Genomic DNA, 24314 nt, shown 5'->3' on the forward strand with positions numbered 1-24314 from the left:
TAAAAATGTACACTATTGGTCTCAAGAAAATATTTTCCTTACTGATCCCAGAAATCATCAAAACCAATTTAGTATAAACGTTTGTTGCGGCTTAATAGGAAGCCAAATAATAGGACCTGTGTTATGATGGCACTTTGACCGGAAGGAGATATGTTGACGTCATAATATCTGGAGCGCTGGAAGAATATTTGAATAATATTAACTTGGAGAGACGTCAACAAAACTATTCCCAATAGGATAGAGCACCTCCCGATCAACTAAATGATGTAAGAATAGTACTTAATAGACAATTAACGTTTAACGATAACGAAAACGTTTAACGATAAATGGACTGTGATACGTGGCATGATTCGTTGACCACCTAGGTCACCAGACCTAACCCCTCTCGACTTTTATTTTTTGGGTGGCATAAAGAATGAAGTACGCAATGAACACATATTAAGCAAATAATTGAATCAATAAATGAAAGATCAATCTTAGAAGCTAGAAGACGAGTGCTTAAGTGTGCTCAAAAACGTATCGAACAAGATATTTTTGCTCACTACTATAAATTAAGTTGGTTTACTTGATGTTATTTTTATATTTCAAAGCCAACTTGCCCAAATTTGGTAATATAGTAAGTATAAATAAACTTTTTTATTAGGAAAATTCTATTCTTATAATTTATGCCAAAATATATTCTCTGTATATCCATTTAACAAAAATAAATTTTTCACATTTTCTGGAAAACGTGATTTTCTAATTTCACGATTTTAATCAAAATAAAAAATTGCGAGAGAGCAAACGCGATGTTCAATTTTTTCCTATTTTTACTATTTTAATTAACAGAAAAAATTCTACTTAGTTGCTAATTTAACCGACCAATACTGCCGATTTAATTGGACGCACCCTGTATACTACATTATTACATTTGCTATTTTCATGTCTCTTGAAACACAAAAAGAAAATTTCCGAATGTTTGCCATAAAGTGTTTATCATTAACTATTCCTATAAAATATTTTTTTAGGAAAATAATAATATTGATTATGTTCATACCTCGCCAAGCCAATGAGTTTAATCTAAATATATTCGCAAGACAAAGTGCAATACCATTCACGTATGCACCAGTTGGCTTTAATTCGATTGCCATCTCTATAAATACGACAGCTGTTGTCTCAATATCTTAAACCTTGATAAAGCGAAAAGTTCGAAAAAGTCCGGTCATCGACATTTTCATCCGGTGGAGTAGACGCGACTCTCGGATGCCAAGGAATTCTGGCAATGATCCCGAACTAGCTTTTTTGCCGCTTGTTAAACTCTGCTGTCGGGATAACTTTTAGGGACTGGCCAAACAATCGCGAATAATGTTGTTGCAGTTAAATGGGAACAGCAATGTACGCCAATGACACGAACGTTATAGTTATTAGATTTTTATAAAATTCAATAACGTTTTGCTATTATATGTACTTTATTTCATTATTATGACAATATAACAAGTATATATAATAGTAATATATAAACTGTTGAAGCATTTTTTTTTAAATATGATAAGATACTCTATAAAGAAGTCAATATTCATAACTAAATGAATGCAGATAACGTATGTTTAGTACAGTAAATCTATCAAATTTGAGACCTCGACGCGTACCGGATTTTTAAAAAAACTCAAAATTTTCTTGGATTTCATTTATCTCGGGAATGGTTTTTGGAAAAACTTATAAGAACAAAAAATGTCGGGGACATTTTCTACAACTCTTTTCATTCAGTCCACTTGCTGCGATGAAAATTACAAAAAGTAGATGGCGCCAAAGTACCCAAAAAAGTGTTTTTTCGCTTTTTGGGATAAAAAAAATTTATTTATTATAATATTGTCAATGAAAAAGTCGTTTGTCTCAAAAAACCTACAAAATTCATTCAAAAAGTTTTCTTCCAAAATTATCAATAATAATAATAAACAATAATAAGAAATTAAAAAATAATATATGATTATTTAAAAAAATATAAAAAAGAGATATAAAAAAATTTTCATGCGCAGTCGTATAATATTTATAATAAAAAAAAATTATAAATTATCATGTTAGAATACTCCTTGTTGGTAAAATGTGCAACAATTCGATGAAAGTTGTTTCTTTCATGATAATCTTCGTTTAAAATGTTTTGTACTTACATTAAGCCTTGTTCTGTCAGCTTCTTGCACTTATCACTATCATGTGGTTATAATTACAGTAAAATTAACTGTCATTACTTATTAATTCATGTTTGTAATTCTTACTTTTAAATTATTACTCTAGAAATTATTATGCTTGCTCACTTTGATAAGGTTGTTTATTATTTCACATATTTATAATAGGTACAATTGTTTATTTACTTATTAAATACATTGACGTGTAAATCATCCTTTTGCGATAATTATACATAGTAGTACATGAGTGCACAATATAATAATAATGTAAACAAAGTTTGAAAACCTAATAAAATTAAACTAACTTAGTCTGTGATGAACAGATGAACTGCGATATTCGTAAAAATAAACAAAGTTGGAAAACTTAATAAAATTAAATCAACTAGATCACCGACTAGATATACATATGTACATGCAAGTATAATCGTAAAAATTTTTAAAAATATAAAAAAAAGAAGATATTTGTCGTGTATACATAATTCTTACAATTATTGAGCAGAATCGTAGCGTAATTAAGAAGTAATCAAGAGTACGAGATTTTCCGCTAATGTATTAGCGGTCATGCATAATCTATTTTTTTTTAATTTTTTAGATGAATTTTGTAGGTTTTTTTTGAGACGAACAACTTTTTCAAAAAAGCGAAAAAACGCTTTTTTGGGTACTTTGGCGCCATCAATTTTTTGTAATTTTTATCGCAGCAAGTGAACTCAATAAGAAGAGTTGTAGAAAGTGATGTCCCCGACATTTTTTGTCCTTACAAATTTTTCCAAAAACCTACCATTCTCGAGACAAATGAGATCCAAAAATCTTTTGAGTTTTTTCAAAAACCCGGTACGCGTCGAGGTCACAAATTTCAAGTTAAGATTTTTGAATACTCTTTTAACGATTTCCGCAAAAAAAGTGTGTAGGTACTTTATCGTCAAAACGGCCTTTTTTTCGACAGATTTACTGTACTAATTAGAGAAAAAGTGAACAACTTCGCAATGCTGCTCGATCGCAATTTTGATTCCAGCGACACAAGGAATCGTTGACCAGTGACATTGTCACAAAATATTTACATGATAAATATTTATTATTATAATAGGTTATGCTTTACCTTATACACAATATTACCATTTATAAACTCCTTATGCGTTATTTCAACCTACTTCATTAGAGTAAAGGTTCTTATCTAATAATAATAATAATAACGTTGAATTACAAGATGGTAGTTTCATTCGGGCTATGGAAGAAGGGGAAACTTATAAGTACTTGGGCGTACATCAGTCAGCCCATACAGAGCACAAGAAAATGAAGCAGAACCTCCAAAAGAAATATATCAATCGTCTTAAGCAAATTTTAAAAACTAAACTGAATGGTAAGAACATGATTAAAGCGGTTAATACCTACGCTATCCCTGTCTTAAAGTATTCTTTTGGAGTCATTAGGTGGACAAAGACTGATATAGAGGAGATTAAGAGGAAGACCAGAACAACCCTCACAACGTTTGGAGCACACCACCCTCAGTCAGCCATCGAAAGACTTACTCTTCCCAGATCCAAGGATGGCAGAGGACTAACTGATATTTCTTTTCTCTTTAACAAACAAGTAGCAGATCTTTAGAAATACTTCCTCACTATGAGGGAAACCTCTTCTCTTCATAGTGCAGTAGTGCTAGCGGATAACGGATACACACCCTTGAATCTCCGTGCAGGTATAGCAGAACGCATTACTGTAACAAGATCAGAGCACACAGCCATTAAAGTTAACACATGAAATCAGAAGGCTATACACGAAAAGCATCCTCACGAACTTAGTGCCGAACATGTCGATTATGAAACGTCGAACTACTGGTTGACTCGTGGAGATCTATTAATATAATTTAATATAATATAATATACAAGACCAAGTGATTGCTACAAGAAATTACCTTAAGTACATTACTTAAGATGAGAAAGTAATCGACGATCAATGTAGAAAATGCCTGCGCGTACCGGAGACAATTCAACATATAACATCAGAATGTACATCTCTATCAGCTGCCGAATATCTGCACCGACATAACTGTGTGGCAAAAATTATTCATCAAGAACTGGCGAAACTTGATCATCTAATTGGAGAAACTTGCCCCTATTCCCAGTACAAACCAGAAACTGTACTTGAAAATGACGACTTTCGCCTCTACTGGGACAGAACTGTTTTGACCGATAGGACGCTGACTTCAAACAGACCAGATATAATCTTAATAAACAAAACCCAAAAGAAACCTTTCTAATTGACATACCAGTGCCAAATATCAATAATGTCCTAGAAACGACACACACTGAACTTGCTCAATACGCAGATCTAGGTCACGAGATAAAACAACAATGGAGGCAAGATAATGTATATATACTCCCTCTAGTTATTTCATCCACTGAAATTGTCTCTTTAACACTGCCCAAAAACCTAAACGCATTGGGTCTTTCCTCCTGGACGATTGTCACTATACAGAAATCTGTTATACTGAATACATGCAACATTGTTCGAAAGTTCCTAAATCTACCATAGCAAAATTCATCTTGCCTTCAGGCCGATGAAATTGACAACACCGCTATCAGCGAGCTAAAACAGAAAAATAATAATAATAATAACAAAGGTCTTTTATTAATTATAAATATAAGAATTACATACAAAAGAATCAATTGGGCGAAATTCAGGTTATTTTCTTACAGAGAAACAAATAATCTGTTCTTCCACCTAACCCACTAAACTGAACTTAACCTAAGCATGTTAATAAAGTACATTAAGATAGTGCAAAAATATTTTAAGTTCATTTACTTATAGCACATATGTTACTTATAGCACTTATAGAGAAAAAAAGCAACAAAATTTGAATGTGAAATGAAGGTGATAAAAAATAATAAAAGATGGGTATGTAGGTACATACATATTAAAAGTTAATAAGAATGTGATAAAGATGAAGGACTTTTAAAAATAATTAATGACTGTAGTGTATACGTTTTGTTCTGCACAAAGGTCATTAAATACTTGTCTTTTAAAAGATGGAAGGAAAGTTATTTTTATAATATTTTGTGGTAGCTTGTTCCGTATACTAGCAACTTGGTAAGAAAATCGTTCAAATTGATGGCTATGTCTTGGCATTATTAATCTACCTTTGAACCGAAAGTTCAAATATTATTCAACCGTCTTAAAGCTTATTTTCTTGCATAGATATATCAGTAAATTTTTAGTAATAACTTAATTTTTAATTAATTTAAAATTATTTAATTAATAAATAATTTTTAGTAAAATACCCTTTCTGTATACATATGTTGATGTATGCTTAGTAAAACGCAGCTTCACTAGTCCCAAGTTTCTAATTTTGTTGAAAATGGTCGTTGTTTTTGTACAATCGCTCAAATTCTTCGCTACGATTTTTTGGCCCAAATACTATTACTCCTGATTTTGATACATGTAGTTTTTTCGATATTTCGTGAACATTTTCCAAATCATAATTAAAAGCGACTACAGCTTGTTCCGATTCATCTGGGTCAAAAATAATGTAGGATTGCGTATCAGCGATGACAGCTGGATAAGAAAGCAGTAGGGAATTGAGAAACATAAAAGGGATATGGCAAAGGTCACAGAATTAAGCCCTGAGCAACGCCTGACTGAATAGGTAAGAAGCCTGATGTTATCCCACTGTAAGATCTACCACACAACATGCCTTCAGGGTACTCCAAGTTGTTATTACCCTAAGGCAGATAATAACAACTAAACTAAAAGCGTCAATACTGTTAACTTATTTTCATCGGTGCCAGAAACTATATCATCGACAATTTTTATTAATGCGGTAGCGCAGCTGTAATTTGATCTAAAACTGGATTATTGGAAAACGGAAACACCTCATCATACATTATTTGCACGCCTTCATTAAAGACTACGAGAAACTGGAATTTTCCAATCAAGAAAGCATCGTTGAGGTCGCCAACGCGATACTAGAACACCGGAATTGGATGAAGCATTTGATTGATGAACAACCGGACACCAATACTAGAAAAATTGGTCTGTAGCTACATGGCAATCATATGACGATATGGACTATTTTAAAGGATCAGTTATTATATCCATAATATGTCCGTGTCAATCATAAGGTAAAAATTAAACTTTGATACAAGGCCGTCAGTCTAACTAAAATTCTAAATCTTAGCATAGGTTGTTTTTGCCTAATATCATGGGACTCGGCATACAGTGTAAAGGTATAAGAAGAATAACTAGACAGTACTTCAATCATAGCAACTACTACTCGATTGGTTATTCGTCTGCTATGAGATTTACTCTCATGATCAATGAGTTACACTAGCTTACTATAATAGCCTTGAAGCAAGTGTTTATCCAGTATACGTTATTATGCCTAACGAATATATCCGATAATTTAACTTGAATGGACATATTCTCTAATCGAAATCGACCATCTTGGAATATTATTATTTACGACAATGATTATATTATAGACACATAAATACCTGAATACCGATTATGATGCTAATATAAAATTCAGTTTTCAAAAACGCCGGTTATTTAGCCAGTCAACAAGTAAAATGTTTATGAGAGATGGCAGTATTTTTATTTAGGAAACATATGTAAGCATTTCATATAAAAATGTAGATTTATTTTATTGTTTATTTGTACATCGAAAATGCTTAGATCTATGATGAATCAAGATTGCGTGGCCATATTCTTTTTTTATATTATTCAATTACATAATAAGTAGTATTATTGGCGCCCAGCTGTTAAGCAAAAACACATTTCAAATAGTTTCAAATCTACTGAAGCATTGTCGCAAGTAGTTACGTAGCGAGTAAAACTACGTAAAAAGGTCTTTCTAAAGTATATTTATTACCAGCTTCAAAACAATTTTGCATATATCCCTTGTATACTACCACCCTTCTAACTAGCCGCATTAGGGTCATAGAGGGGCACAGAAAAGTCATTAACAAGGAGCTTAAACCCACCCCCCTGTTTCTTATTTCCATCGGCGGCGGACACTTTATTTCTGTAATTTCCTTGTTCATTCATCACCTGCTAGTAAAACAAAGATAAATAAGGCCAGACAACGTGCATACGGGCAAGCGAAAAAGTATACGCTACGCTGCTTTCTAGAGCGTTAAGTGGGAAGCAAAGAAACCTTTTACCGCTTCAATTTTATCTGCAGTTTATAAAACAATACAGTTTACAGTAACAACATCTTATTATACTTATAGTAAAACATGAGAAGCTAAACGTTTAAAGTGGTAAATGTAATAAATGAAAATTTAGTGAATGACAAGGAAGAACCTATATTAAAGAAACCTTAAAATGAGGAACGAATTTTGAGCATGTCTTTATTAAACTTATACAATGCATTTTAAATAAGAAAACCAACTAAGAAGTAATAAGGGAATTACCATTTATTACTGCCCTACTACCATACTATTTAGATTAGTTGGAAATTAAGCGTTTGTCCATCACACAATTATTCAGAGAAACATTTTAAATTTCAAATATTGAAACAATTTGGATAAATTACAATACTAAAATTTATTCAATTGACCAGGAATTAAATTTTAATATTTCAATTAAATATTGCTGTATAGATGTATAGGAAGAAGAAGAGTACCCATATAAATGCTATTTATACAACCGAAATTAAATTTTATGTCGTCACTCTAAAAAATAACGCCATTTAATAAAGTTTAATAAATCGCAATTTTCAGAAGATTTTAACTAAATTGTAAGTAAATATTTCATAACTAACAAAAAGAATTATTTTAGATTTTATGGCAACGTTTTCAACAAAAAATCTATGACTGCATGCAGAGTGAAGGTCGCTTGATTATCTAAGCTTTTACTTATCTAACAGCTAAGCAAATTCCTGTTATTTAGTTTTACAATATAAAAGTAAAGCAGAGTTAGTTTTTAATCAAACTTAAAATTTAAAAAAATTAAAAAACTTAGTAGGTTAAATTAAGTAACCTAATTTGCCGCTTTATGCTTAATGGTAAGACAAGATTTAGGATAAAAATGTATTATGCGTTATAATACGTCCAGTGGTTGTACTTGAAGTTAACCTTATGTTATGTGATATGTATAAACAAGTCAATCATAACATTTTAATTAATCAACTTATATTGTTTGAAGCAAATTCGAAGTTTAGGCGATTTAAGGTATTTTCAGAGGTTCCGTAAGATGTCCATCTTTCATCACTGCTTTTTAGTTTTTTAAAGCACCTTAGATCTTTCATAGAATCTGATTTCTTTTTTTTGCCGATGACCTAAAGCTTTATAAATAGAGCCCATCTCTTGCTGACATAGCTGTTTTGCAAAATGACATCTATGCAACATTTTCCTAGTGTCAAAAAAAATTGCAAACTACTTAATATAAATAAATGCTACTTTATAAGTTTTAGTAGACAAATGAAACTTCATACTGTTAATTACTCCACAATGTTACATTGAAGCAGGTTGATTTGGTCAGAGACTTAGGGCATATATTATTAGACTTTAATATTAGTTTGCAAACATGCAGCAGGGTTTTACATCATTAAAATCATTGTATTCCTCGTTAGTTCAATCAAATCTTGAGTTTTCAAATAAGTTGGTTCAATTCGACCAAAACCTAAAGTTTATAAGAAATAAACAATTTAAATCTGGTATAGTTCTCAGTGCTAAAAATGAAAATTCAAGTTAAATTTATTTTTCTATAAGTATGTATAAAAATATATTTTAAAATTTAATATTATTATTTGGAAAATTTAGTATTAGAATTATGTTACCAAAAAAGTGGTATAATGCTCAGGAATTTTCTATAACTGTTTTAGAATTTCTAGGAGTAACAAGTTAACAGATTTAGAGAGTTAACAGGTATTTTTTTAGAGACTTCCTATTTGTATTTATTTAGAACTTTACCATAGTATAGTTGACATAGTTGATGCCAAACATAATTTATTTTGGTCACCTGTTGAAGAACCTGACAAAAAATGTAAGTAGCAGGTGGCAACATAGTTGTGACAGGTTAAAAGTAGGAGTTTTGACATGCGTCTAAGATAAATTATATCTGGCGGCAAACATAATATGAAGTTTTGATTATAAGTTTTGGTATATGAGGGTATTAAGATATTTATATTATTGAATGATCTTATGTCATGAGAATGTTAAATTTTCGAATTTGTGGATATTTTTTTACACAGTATAGCTTCTAATTGGAATGTATTTGTTTAATTAGTCTCTCTTAAATCTGTTTGACTAGATTAAGTGCCAGTTGCATTTGCATCATCTTTAATATAATTTTTTAAGTATTTGGAAGCAGTTAATAAGGCAATTTTTATAAGTACCTCCAAAAAACCCAATTGCATATCTTAAAACAGATTCTATTATGCTATTCTAAATAAGTTTAAGGTAATTTTTAGATAAAATATCTCATACTAAAATTTATAAAAGCTTTTTTCCATTGTATCGCGAATATATGTTAAATGTTCCTGCCATTTTAAATGTTTGTCTATAATAACCCTTAAGTATTATATTTTGCCAATTGATTTAATTTTATACTTATCTTTAGGACTAATTTTAAAGCGTTTTGGCTGTTTTGTTATATTTTTTGAAAAAGTAATATTTTTTTTCAATATTCAAAGAGAAAAGATAATAATTGAGTATTCCGATCTAAGTTATTGTTTTTACGCTTTACTATGAATATCCTATAAAAATTACTGCCTTATTATCTGCAAAAGGAATTAAATGCCCATTTAATTTTAATGAACGCTCTTCCTAAGATAGCTAGGGAAGACCCTGAGCACCGAGTCTCTTATTGCATATGCATCAAGTTTATCGACTAAATTTTGATAACGCATGGTGTCAAACGCCTTCGTCAGACTCAGAAAGACCGCTATTTATTTTTAGACGTTTTATTAAAAAACAAATGATTCAGAAGAGATTATCATTTTGCCATTTTGTAAGATAAATAAATTGAGTAGAAACAATTAAAACTTAAGATTAATTATTTATTAAGCGAGTATTTAGTATTTAATTGCTCTATATGGCCACCACTATCAATAATACAATTTATATAATCTTGTTCAATATTTTGTATCGTATTAATTATAGTTTATCTATGATTTTGGTAAATATAATTTATAAAAGAAATATTTGTTTCCTGGTAAAAGTTAAACTATAACAATGGACCGCCTCCCAAGATCTTTAATATTTAATTTTTTTAATGTTTGGAGCCCGATATTTCCAAAACTATTCAATTAAAAGTATTTAAACCATATATTATATGTTTGAAAATTCTTTTTTTTTTAACTATAAAGACACATATAGGGTGTCCTATGGAAAAAAACTGACCATCTGTTAAAGACATTTTTAAAAGAGAAAAAAAAATTGACATCGAATTCAACATTTTTAAGTAAAACTCTAAAAGTTTTGTATACCATTTTTTGTTTACTTTTCACCTAATCCCTGTGGTGGGGGGGAGGGTCAATATATGGAAAAAGACCATTTACATAATAATGAAATAAATTGTAATTAATCTAAATGTTTGAAATGACGACCATTTTTTGTTAGCATTTTGGCGCATTGGTTACAATTTTTCTTTGAATATTCCTTACCAATTGCGGAAAAATTTTATTGTACGTTTTTTTTATTTCTAAACTTTTCTAAAAACTAAATTTTAAGGCGTAGTTTAGTAAACCTGGTAAAACCTTAATAAAACCCCATATGGAAAAATCGATAGTTGTTATATCAGGCGATCTTGCGGGCCAATTTATAGGACCGGTATTACCAATCCAACGATGTGATTTAAAATTGTTTAAAAACCCGGTACAAAGCCGATTATCCAAACTAACTTGCAGAAAATTGTTAGAAAATATGATATACTTGCCCAATTAAATATTCATTGAAATAAAATGGTCTAACTACTTGGGTAGTGAGTATTCCCAGCCAAGCATTTCTCAAGACCTAACATCTCTTGGAGAGCCGTTTTTCGACGAAAATGTTGTTTACCCTGAGTCCAACTGAAGTCCCTGATAGTGGATATTTCTGCTAAACCAACCATTATTACAAAGTCGACTTTTCTCGCTTGACAAAACTAATGTTTCCTGTGAGAAATCTAAAAATCTAGAAACACCACCTAGTTAGCCATTAAAAATCTAAAGTTTTTGTCTTTTGCATTTTTTGATATAAATAAGCGTTTTCGAGAAAATCGCTGATACACGAAAGGGGATCACTAATAAATCCGATTAAATTATTAAATGAGGAAAAACGAAGTGGACTGCGACTGCTTTAATTTTTGTTAAATCAAATTATCGAAAAAATGCAAAAAACGATAATTTTAGATTTTTTCCTGGCGAATTAGAAGGTGTTCTGGATTTTTAAATTTCTTATTGGAAACATAAGATATGGGCCATCAAAAAGGTAAGCATCCCTAGATCCTTCCCTGAAATTGGGTTTACATGATTTTTGGTGTAAATCCAATTTCTATAAAATGGGGACTTACAAATTTTCAAAGATTTGACGCATAACTGTAGTCAGTGTTCCAAATAATCAATTTTCTTTAAGTATTTTACGCGGGCTGTAGCTCTGACGGAGTTACACGAATTACACTGACGGAGGAAAGAAAGTCTTTTTTTATCTCCAACAATACGCTCTTAAAATATTTGCACCGAATTTTGTAACACCCTGTATATCACTACTTATCTAATACCACGGCTAACCAAAGTTTATACAGAACAAAAATAAAAATTTGTTAATAATTGTAAAATACCAAATAAAAAGTAAGCAGTCCATATTACTGGTTAGTTAAAAAAGGCTATGTAATATTTATCATTTGTTATAAATGTTTTATGACCAAGAAGGGAATCTTATCGCTTCAGTTCTAAAAAGTACTAATTGTCTAAATAAAGTATCTAGAATAGAGCTGGGCTGCTCTATTCTTAGTTTGAATATATTTTTGCAACAACTTTATATACCGTGAAATGGGGTGAATCACCATATCAAAATATTTTGCATTTAAATTTCCCGCGCATATTAAGTGCCGATTTTTTCCGTTCGGTAAAAAATCGTATTCAGTAATGGTGTAGCTTGGTGATCCATATGCATGTTTTTTGTCATTTAACCTCTTTTTTTGGAGTTTGCGGCTCTCAAAAATGTAAGTAATATTTAGAGAAAAATATAACCTTGCAAAATTTGACTGCTACTAGTAATAATAATATTTTTGGTTTTAGAATATTGACATAATGCCGCGAGTTTATAAGAGAAAAGTTGGGGCACGAAGGTACAAAGACTACGGTCAAGAGTCCATAGAAAAAGCGTTAGAAAAGGTCATAAATGAAGGGTGGAGTTTACGCAAAGCTGCAAAATGGTTCAAGATTTCTTACGGGACCTTAAATAATAGATACCATGGGCGTCATGTTAAAAGTAACGGCGGGCAAACCGTTTTTAGCTCCAATGAAGAGCAATCAATTCTTAAATGTGTTGATGTTTGTGGCGAGTGGGGGTTTCCTCTTAATTTAACAGATTTAAGGCATATGGCAAAAAACCTGCTAGATACCCAAGGTCGTTCAGTGGCAAAATTTAAGGGCAATTTACCCGGTACCGATTGGGTATTTTCGCTGTTAAAAAGATATAACAATGTAATAACTCAAAGGCTTGCAGCTAATATTAAAAGGGCTCGTGCTAATGTTTCCAGGCAAACAATAACTAAATATTTTGAAAACCTTAAAATAACTTTAAATGGTATTCCGTCGTGCAACGTATATAATTATTATGAAACTAATTTACTTGACGACCCTGGGCGCAAAAAACTAATATATTCCCTTGGAGTAAAATACCCTGAACGAGTGTGCAATTTTACTAAATCTGCAACGTCAGTGATGATGTGTGGTTCTGCAGCAGGAGTTCTTTTGCCACCATATGTAATTTATCGAGCAGAAAAAATATGGGCGCAGTGGACTGAACAAGGACCAATATTAGAACCCTGTTGCATAGATAGATGCTGTGATACAACCGAACGTCACATGGGTGGATGGACGTCGAAACTTTTAATGACTGGTTTAAGTCTGCGTTTCTTCCACGTTATTAGACTGTGTGAAGAACATAACATTGGATTTGTATGCCTGCCAAAGAACGCGACACATTTATGTCAGCCGTTAGAGTTCTTCTTTTGAAACAAATGGCATAGTCCCTTTAAATCCAAACCGAGAATTAGACAAGCTGCCTAGAGAAGATTTAATCAAGACCAAGCGCAGAACGTGTTGGTAAATTACTTACAACAACAGAGACTTTCAAATGCTCCAACAAGACGAAATAAGAAGAGAACAAAACTTGATGTTCAGCCAGGGAAAAGTGTGACAGCCCAAAATGATTCCAACAGTTCAGAGAGCGACGTTGAAGAGCCTATAACAAATGAAAATTCCGACGATGACATGACCGCCGACGATCTATTTATCCACTTGCAGGAAAACGAAGAAATTGAATATTTGGAAGTGAGTCAAAGTGAGATCAAAATTGGGACATTTTTATTGGTTAAAGTGTTGGGGGGCATGCGAAAAAGTGTTAGCTATCGTTACATAGCTACAGATCAAAATTTCAATGAAAACGAATTCAAGGTTCTGGGACTAAAATCTGTCGATGGAAGAAAAACTGCTTTTAAAGCACAAGAAGGCGACGAGTTTTCCATAGAGTTGGCAGATATAATTGCTATTTTGCCAGAACCTGCCGCTGAATGCGTCAAAGGTCAAATCATTTATCAATTCAAAAAAGCAGTAGATATTAAGGAGATGTAAATCCTTACTATACGCATTACTGCTTCTATCTATTAATTGAAGATTTATTTCTTTATTTTTTGAATGTCTTTTATAAGTTTTTGTATTTTTAAACAAGTTTTTTAATAAAGTATTAAAAAACTGCAATGTTTCTTTTTTATTTTAACTAAAAAAATAACCTATTAGTGGAATTTTATGACTGATCAATTTCACCCCAAAACCTAGAATTATCTGTAACTGTTAAACGGATTGATGAACTTAAGCGGGGGTTAAATTGTTCATAATGCATTTTAAGGCATTGCAAGAAGAATACAATTATATGGCACTGATAAAAGTCACCTCCCTTTTGGTATGAAATTGATCACACCTTATTTTGGCATTTTTTTAAACAACTTTAAATTTAGAGCAGATACGATTGCAAAATTCTTTTACGGCATCCATACACAATCATTTATGATTAATTTTAATATCGATACGCAGTTATCAAAAGAGTTACAAGCAAATTTACAAACGAAATTATCAATTTAAACCCGTTTCACGGTATTGCCAATTATTTCTTAACTATATTTCGAAGTGGCTTCTATATTCCTGATACACATCAATTCTACCTGCGTTGACTAGATATACAAAAAAAGAAAATATCTTGTTTAAATCCAAATTTTTTTTCTTAAATTTAGTACCATCTATTATGAATAACTCCTCACTGAATAAATCATTCAGTGATGTAATCATTCATTATGGAAAACTATCTTAGAAAACCAAAGGCATTACTTACTTTGTAAAACGGTCGACGTCCGATTTATTGGTCCCAATAGAGATCTAGAATTATGCCGCAGTAAAGCTGCGAAATCCTTGCGCCCTTGCTCTTTCAGCAATAATTCCGTTTCGTTATCGCAGCACTGGCCACCACATATTAACCCTGAAGCAAAATGTGAAAATTAATATTTCAAATAAATATTTATTCAAGCTGAGTTATTCACAAACAAATTCGTTTGTGAGAAAGTACTATAACGAATCAGTATAAAAAATAGTTATTTAAAAGTTCCTATAAAACGCATAAAATCTCTCTTACTGAAGCTAAAATAAATATTAGCACAAATACAATCATATAATTCTAGGTAATGTTTGTATTTACTTAAAAGTTTTAGCAGAGGAGTGGTAAGATTAACTGCTCGCCTGAGGATATTTATGCCATTTTATTCGATTTTAATGCCATAACTTTTATGAAAATAATTATTTATGGATAAAATTATTGCAAATATCCTTTTATGTTGGTTTTTTTTAAATGGCTATTTTTAATAAATACCTTAAATTCTTTGTTGAAAAAATATCGATGATAAAATTTTAAATAGTTTTTTGTTATAAAATCAATTCTAAATGTTAAAAAATGTATGACTTAAACTTATAAGAATTACCTTTTTTATTTTAAATAAAGGTAATAGATGTTTATTAAGCATATCAATTACAATAAAAATTTACAAAAATAAATTCCTATTAAAGGTACAAAATAAACTGCCGAAAAAAGCAAAAGTACTTTTGTTGTCAGTTTGCAATTTTATTTTTGCTTGCTATATTTCTGTCTATATCGCTCAGTATCTACTGTGTCTTTGGTTCACAAGACTATTAACATTGTCGCGAGAACAAATCTTTATTAATCACTCTGACACTTTTTTCTTATAACTAGCAAAGCTTTTACAACCTTTAATATTATTTAGAAAGATATTATACAGTGCTTTCATTTCAAAACGATCCACCCTTAATAACTTTCTTAAAAAAAAAAAAAAAAAAAAAAAAACACGTCAAATTAGATATACAGGGGGACGTTTAATTATTCATTTACTGAAGTTCTGTCAATCACCTCCTCACCTCCAGCTAATCTCACTTTAATATGTCAAATGGGAACCTCCATCGTGTGATACATCATAGTAAGCAGCGTAAAATTCTCAATTCAACGGTATTAAAAAAAATTAAATCGGTAAATGTGTAAGCAAATAGTTAGCGAAAATGTCTAGAAATAATGAATATTTTATTTACGCCAAACATTGATATTTTAAATGAATACTCTTAGTGTGGTACCTACATCATTTTAAAATTCTTACATTTTTTATAATAGATCATCAAAAAAAATACAAGCAATTTAGAAGTTAAAATGTGTGGTAACAAACAGTACATTTGGTTCAAGCAAATTATTTATTTTTTTAAGTAAAGAATGTGTACGGTTATTTGCGAGGAAAAAGAGTGAGAATTTTTTGCAAAAATCTTTGCAGTCTTATAAATTTGTATGTGTATTTATTTCACTTATATTTTTTGCGAAACCTACCTAAAAGGTAGGTTTCGCAAGGTAGGTAGGTACAAAAAAACACTGCAACACCTTACATTTTTAAGGGGTTTAAAAAGCAGGCGATTTATTATTGTTAAAACTGTCAGTTTGACTCGTGCAATTTTTCAATTTTAGTTAAAACAGTGAGTTAATAAAATAATGTATACGCTAGCCGAAAAAATAGAAATAATTTTCCTTTATGGAGCTCAAGATCGGTGTGCTCGCAGAACCGCGAGAGCATTTAATGAAAGGTATCAAGATAAAAACGTGAGCCATAAATACGTATGAGAATTGATATGAAAATTTGAAGAGACGGGATCGATTTGCAATAAGAAAAAATATGAAAATAGAGTTGTCGATGAAGTATGCCAAGTTGAAGTACTAGGACAATTTGCTATGGATCCAACTTTGTCTATACCAAAGGCCGCAAAACTAACAAATATTTCCACTGGTTCCGTACATAAAGTTTAAAAAAAAAATAAGTTCTTTCCTTATAAAATTCATATTCTTCATGAACTCGGAGAAGATGATTTTGATAGGAGAATTCAATTTTGTGAAGTGATGTGCCAGCAAATTGACGACGATCCCCATTTATTGAAGAACATTTGCTTCAGTGACGAATCGACCTTTTTTTTAAATGGCCTGGTGAACAGACATAACTGTAGATACTGGGATAATGAAAATCCGCATGTTTTTCGGGAAGGCCATACCCAATATCCCCAAAAAATTAATGTTTAGGCCGGAATTTATGGGAATGAAATAATCGGGCCATTTTTTTTGGAAGAAAATTTGACTGGCGAAATTTATTTAAACCTTTTAGAAAATGCAATATACCCTTCCATCATCCAATCTATGGAAAATTAAGTAGATCAACATGGTGCTATATTATTGAATGAAAATAATATACATTCTCAGCAGGATGGAGCTCCCGCGTACTACACTTTGGTAGTTCGAGAGTGGCTTGATGAAAATTTTCGAGAAAAGTGGATTGGCAGACGTGGCGCAATCGAATGGCCTGCGCGGTCTCCGGACCTAACCCCACTAGACTTTTTTCTTTGGGGCTACTTAAAAAGCAAAGTTTATAAAACCCCACCTAAGAGTATTGAGAATTTAAAAAATAGAATATTTCAAGAATGCAGAGAAATTAGCGGGCAGACCGTTGCCAATGTTCGTAAGGAGTTTGAAAATAGGCTTTTTTATTGTCTTGCTAATAACGGCGCGCATTTTGAACATTTAATAAAATAAATCTGTTAAACTAATAAAATTTGTTTTTCTACCCTACCGATTTACATTTTAATTGCTTCGTGGTCAATCAATTTTATTTTTTTTTACAACCATTGATAACATAATGAATGCCCTTTAAAATAATGTATCACACCATGGGGTAGCCATTTGACATACCAATGTTTGGCGTAAATAAAATATTCATTATTTCTAGACATTTTCGCTAACTATTTGCTTACACATTTACCGATTTCCTTTTTTTTGGTACCGTTGAAAAGAGAATTTTACGCTCCTTACTATGGTGTCACACGATGGGGGTTCCCATTTGACATATTAAAGTGAGGTTAGCTGGAGGTGAGGAGGTGATTAACAGAACTTCAGTAAATGCATAATTAAACGTCTTCCTGTATATCTAATTTGACGTTTTTTTTTTTTTTTTTTTTTTTTTTAAGAAAGTTATTAAGGGTGGATCGTTTTAAAATGAAAGCACTGTATAGCTAGGGGCTGAGATACAGGTACTTTTACAGATTGAAATTATTACTTTGTTTTCAGATCTCCAGTTATAATTTGTTTCAATGGTAATTAGGTTTTATGATCTTATACCCATTACACCACTTATGCTATATTTATATGGAAAAAGTATATTTTTATTAAACATAGTTTTAAGTACCTATTTGTGTACTATTTCCAAATCTTTTAAATATTTAAATTTTGGTAAAATACATCGTTACATAATTTTGAAAAATATATTAAACATGACTGTCTCTGTTCTTGTTGCTAGTATTACTTTATCATTTGCTATAATATCTGGGCCCTTCATTGTTTTATTACTTGAAAAAAAACATGCATTTAGTTATATCAAGACCTACAGTTAATAAAAGATAGTTAAACTATTTTTTAGTCTTGACAAATTTTATTTTTGTTCTTGCTTTTATCTCCTTTTTAGTCTTGCCTTTAAACAAAATAACAGTATCATTTGCAAATGACAAAATTTGTCCAGAGATGTTGATTTTTAGCAAGCTATCGATATAAAAAAAGAAGACAATTGGCCCCAGTACAGTCTCCTGTGGGACACCACAATTTACCGATCCAGCTTCACTTAAGACTCCCCAAATTATTGTATATTGAATTCTGTCACTTAAATGACTTTTCATTATATGTAATATTTTTTCTTTAAGACCATACCCTTTGTTTTTTTCTATAAGCAGACAATGTGAAACTTTATCAAACGCTTTAGCTAAGTCGACAAAGATACACAATTTTGGGCTACTTATAGCAATGACGTCCTCCGTTGACCTACTCTTCATGAATATATTGGTTGTCAGATATTAGTTTTTCTTTTTTTAACAACTTCATGATTTTACTTTTAATGATTTTTTCAAAATTTGCAATGTTTGAACAGAGAGACTGACCTGTACTTTATAATATCCAATCTGCTTCCAGATTTTAGCATTGGCGAAATAATACCTGTTTTTAAGCATTTTGGTAAATATTCTTTTTTATGCATTTATTTTTTAACAAAAATTATTTTTAAAAAAATTATAGGTGATAAAAAATTTATAGTTTTTGTATCTACAATTTTCTCACATAACGTTAAGGTTTTCGAGTAAATTTCTATTTGCTGTAAATTTTATATCTCGAAGGCAAGGCGTATCGCTATGAAAATTGTAGTAGTTATGTAATTTTTTATCGCAAGTAAGTGGAAATTCATTTTTTTATAAGATAAGTCATTAAGTTTTGAAAAAAATTTAGTTTTTTTTGGTTCTAGATAACTTTTCATTATGTAGGTTCAAAAATAAAGTGTTGAAATCAATAACTATTAACATATTTTATCAACCATATATGCTCAAGGTATATTTATTAAACTGTAGAAGATGCATTAACGTGTATGAAACAATAATTATATCAAATAAGATATTACAAATAAAAAAGTCAAGAATACAGATTTGCTCAAAATAAACAGGGATTTAAGGAATAAAACGTATTCTATAAAAATGCACTAGTGTACTTCTGTTTTAATCAGTAATATTTGCGATGAATCGTAGCAGATCGATAGTTTTAGCCTGAACACTTATCCCCGCTTCCATCGATACCTCACAACAGCCGAAATCAAAAAATTAAACAAATTAACAATTTTATTTTTAACTTACATTTTACAATCTTAATTTTATTTAGAATTAAGCCTACCTCTTGCTGCATTCCTGGGTGCAAAAGCAATTATAAAGATACCGAGAGAGTTACCATTTTTCGTTTTCTCAATGACCCGGATCAAAAGAAAAGATGGTTAGAATGCATTGAAAGAGACGACGTAGTGATAAAAGAATAATCAAGGATATGCATAAAACGTTTTTCTGAACGTTTCATTATTCGTGAGGATATAGTGGCAAGAAAGGATGGAACAATTTTAAAGGTTTCTTGAAAATGAGTAAAACTGTCAGAAGATGCCTGCCCTACAATATTTAAGAATCAGCCATTCACAACCCATAGCCCTACAGAAAAAAATCATGGGTCTTACAAGAGTTAGAACTTGAGCCACAAATGATAAATCTGTAAATAATAAAACTGTTTAAGCTCAGAAAAAATTAAAATGGATTTTTATTTTTTTTTTGTTTTTTTTTTTGATTATCTTCGGAATCATTCAAATTTTCGATTTTTTAAATAAGCAACAAAAATTTGCGTAGGTACCTACCTAATTTTGTTTTCGGCATTAACTTTTTTACGAAAAAGTAATACAGCAATGCAAAAACTTTCCCATAGCAACCAAGATAACCCACAAAATTGTCAAGAATAAGTTTTTGAAAATTTGTTTATTTTTTCAATAATCTTCAAAACCATATAAAATATATATATATATTTGTATGTATGTATTTTTATTTATATGGCATATTCTTTTATAAGTAAATAATGTGCAACTTTAAAGTAAATTATCCATTTTCGTATTTTGAGAGTAAACGAGTTTGAAACACCATTTATGTATATTTTTCCAATAAAATAAATAATAATAAATATTTAAAACATTTATCATATACCTAAAAATACGTAATAATAAAAAAATATATTATCTTGTAAAATGTAAAATATTAGGTCCCGCGGTATCTCCACTTAGTCGTTTCACTGTACGGCGTGCGCCACCAAATCTCGGCTTCAATTTTGACGCCACGAAACCAGTGTCACGGCTAGAACTATCGATCCGCTACGGATGAATCCCTTATGGACGCCATTGGTAAAATTTTTTTTGTAGGTTACATGTACGTCAAAATTAAACGTTTATTTAACTATCGTGTGTTGCTTAGGCTTTAATTCTAAATTCTATATATTGTAAGACATCAGTAGCTGTATAGCTGACTATCTAAATATGTTTTGAATAGAATAACAGAAAATTCTGTCGTAGTCCTTGTTATGAAATCATACCATACCAATCAGTTTTATTAAACCTCGCCGGTTTTAAGCATTTTGGCACTTGTTTCCCAGCTTGTATCCAGGTCAGTGTATAACAAAGAAATCGCCAAATCATTTCTCTCGTGTGTTAATGCACAATTTACACAAACAAAATAATTTGTACGTTTAGTTATGTTACAAATGTTACTTAAAAATTAAATAAAATTATTACTTTATAAAAAAAACCTTACTTAAAAACACCTGTGCTTAAAAGATACATGTACAAATAAATTTACACATTAAATAAAATTTTCACAATAATCAAACTCGGCGTGAGCATAAATCTAGAATTACAATGTCGGCTATAAAACTTAGACGCCTTTAAAAATAGCCTTTGAAAATACCAGACTAGTTGATAAAATAACTAATTATTTTTAGAGATTTGATGAAAACATTTTTTTGCAGCTGGTACCTCTCACTACATGTATAGAATGGATAATATTTGTGCAAAATCTCAAAATCCATGACCTATATTATAATTTGTTTTTAAGCCTTCAAACAATATAGTCACACTATCACGTCAAACAGTTAAATTCAGCAATTACGTCTCTACACGAGAGCAATTGAATTGTATCAAGTAGATTGGAATTGGATAATTGATTTGACGTTCTGTTAAATCCATATTCGCATAAGTTTATTGCTGACTTCCTTAAATCCACTTATTGAGGCATCAATGCATGTAGATTGTATCCAAATGGCTTTGGCTATTGCGATTATGAGTTATCACATACCATTGTGCACACAACTAGGGCAAACCGCAAGCCGGGAAACAACTTTGTTGGAATGTAAAATACAGAATGGCAGCTGATTTAAAGTTTTATATGCTTAGCCTTTTTGCGATAATCCGGTATTTCAATAGAAAAAATCAATAAAACTAAAAAAAGTAGTTGAAATAAAGATAATAAATATTTTAACAAATAATTTGATATTACTTTATTTTTATAAAGGTTTGAATTTTCTATTTGTACTATCTTGACCCAAATAAATATACTAACAATATAATTTAAAATACAAGGGACAAGCGTAATAACAACAAATTCTAGATAGCTGCGTTTTCCAATTGATGAAAACTGCTCTTAACTACTTTTATGAAAGTCTATATGTTTCAATAATTGAAACAACAGTTGAAATATATAAACTTTGCTTTTATATAGGGTGATCGATTTCTCAAAAGAAAAATAGGCTTTGGAAAATTGAGTACCAATTTATGTATATATATATCCAAGAACGGATAGTGATTGATGATTGATGACACACTACACTGAATTAAGATTCCACATAGATAAAGATTTTTTTTTGAAACAGGGTGCCCAAAAGTGGAGGTTTAAACCTACAGAATAAAATAATAAAATTAAAGACTTTTTATTAAAAAAAAACATTGAGGTTTTTGTTAATTTGACTATTAACCTTAACTTTTAACCTGTGTTAATAGAAAAAAATGGTGATTAGGTATCGATCAGTAAAGGTAGTTTTTGGCATGATATATTTTATATTTAGAAAATTATTAAAGATTATTTTTTAAACCATTCTGTTTCTCTAACGTTATCTCCTCACTCCCCAGAGCCCCCATGTCATTTTTTTTTAATGAGAATAGGGGTCGAGTGATACCTTGAATTAAAGTTAATTTTATTCTCTATATAGCCTGATTTATTTATTATTTTTTATTTTATCATTTTGTTTTCAAGAAATATGAATAAATGTGGCTAATATTCTTCAAAACTTTAAATCTTGCAATTTGTTGCCTGTAAATAATTTCTTTTTTTTTAATTATCCAGTTATCTCTAATCAACAAAAAAAATACATTTTGAAAATTCAAGTTATTTTGACAGAAACGTCAAAATATGCAGTAAATTCTAAATGTTAGTTTAGTTATTTTGATTCTTAGTCCTGGTGATATTGATAGTATTGATAACAATGGTTTATACACTGCGAAAAAGAATTGAGTTGAAGGGTCTTTATTATCAACAAAATACGTCTGCTATAGACCAGCAGCACGTGCTTTCAATGGTAGTTATCAGGATAAACGGGTAAATCATGGATTTGATGAGGATCCTTTTGAGAAACAGGGTCCGTAAAAATCAAAAAAAATTATGTTCAGCATCCAGTGTAAAATGAAGTTGTAAAAGTGGTAGTTGCAGTGTTGGGTCATGTTAAAATGGAACCTAATACATCTCCTCGAAAAATTGCTACCGCATCATGTCTGAAACAGCCGTTCACAAAATTTAAAAATTACACTAATATCGAGGCTATAAAATCAAACTAGTACATGAGCTAAATGAAGATGATTTTGATCGTCGTGTACAATTTTGTGAGTATTTCGGTGATACTTTAGGCTAAATTGTGAGGGAAATTTTCTATACAATCTCTGTTTCTCTCGAACGAATGCTTTTTTAATTTACATGAAGTCAATAAATACAACAGTCGATACTGGAGCGGCACTAATCCTCATTTATTTCGAGAAACACATACGCAACGACCTCACAAAGCTTAATGTATGGGCTGGTATCCTGATAGATCATATTGTTCGACATTTTTTTAATAATACAAATCTTAATGCTGAAAATTACTTGGAACTTCTGCATGAAGCCATCAATCTCAGAATATCTAAGTTACTTGAACAAGATGATAACCTTCTAGAAAATGGCTAATGTTTTAACAAGATGGGGCACCACCACATGCTGCTGCCGTTCGTCATTTTTTGAACGACGTATTTCCTGGGTAATGGATTGGCCGGAGAGGTACCGTAGAATGGCCTGCTAGATCTCAGAACCTTACCCCTTTGGATCTTATTTAAAAACCAAAGTCTTTGTCACCGAGCCTGACTCCATTGAAGATCTTTGAAATAGAATTGTAAACGAATGTTACTTAAGAATGCCCGACATGTTTGCTAAAGGGCGCAGATCGTTTAAACAACAATTGTATTTTTGTATGGAGGTCAACAGAGATCATTTTCAAGATTTTATAAAATCGGTTTTTGATACTCTATATTTTTTTCATTTGAAATTAGTTTTTTTATCCACATTTATTCTTATTTCTTAAGAACGAATTGATAAAATAAAAAAATATAATAAATAGGGTTATGTAGAGAATAACATTAACTCGGCCCCTATTCTCATTTGAAAAAATTGACATGGATGCTCTGGAGGGTGAGGAGATCACGTCTAGTAAAATGCACTTTCTGTCAATAAATGCCCCCCTCAATAATAGATTTGACGTGTTTGTTCATTTTTGGCTAAACAATTCATTTTTCAAGGTGGATTGTTTTGTCTCGGACACCCTATATATAACAGAGTCCAGCTACTTTTAAGCCAATCAGATTTTAATCTTTTACCAGTTTCAAATTCAATAAATTCTGCTTTTCTGATTAGTCTTTATAGCAATAATGATAACACTATCAGCTTAACTACCTTCTTAG

General features: G+C 30.9%; 1 protein-coding gene across 1 annotated transcript in view; it reads right to left on the reverse strand.

Annotated features, from left to right (window-relative positions):
- Positions 1–24314, reverse strand: part of LOC126745643 (division abnormally delayed protein) — a 415201-nt gene that overhangs the window by 324018 nt on the left and 66869 nt on the right. Inside the window, exon 2 of the mRNA XM_050453578.1 lies at positions 14693–14836. Within this exon, the coding sequence (XP_050309535.1) occupies positions 14693–14836 (144 nt within the window). The remainder of the gene's footprint in view (positions 1–14692; positions 14837–24314) is intronic.

This window comes from Anthonomus grandis, chromosome 16, assembly GCF_022605725.1.
Source record: "Anthonomus grandis grandis chromosome 16, icAntGran1.3, whole genome shotgun sequence".
In the NCBI taxonomy this organism is placed as follows: Eukaryota; Metazoa; Arthropoda; class Insecta; order Coleoptera; family Curculionidae; genus Anthonomus; species Anthonomus grandis.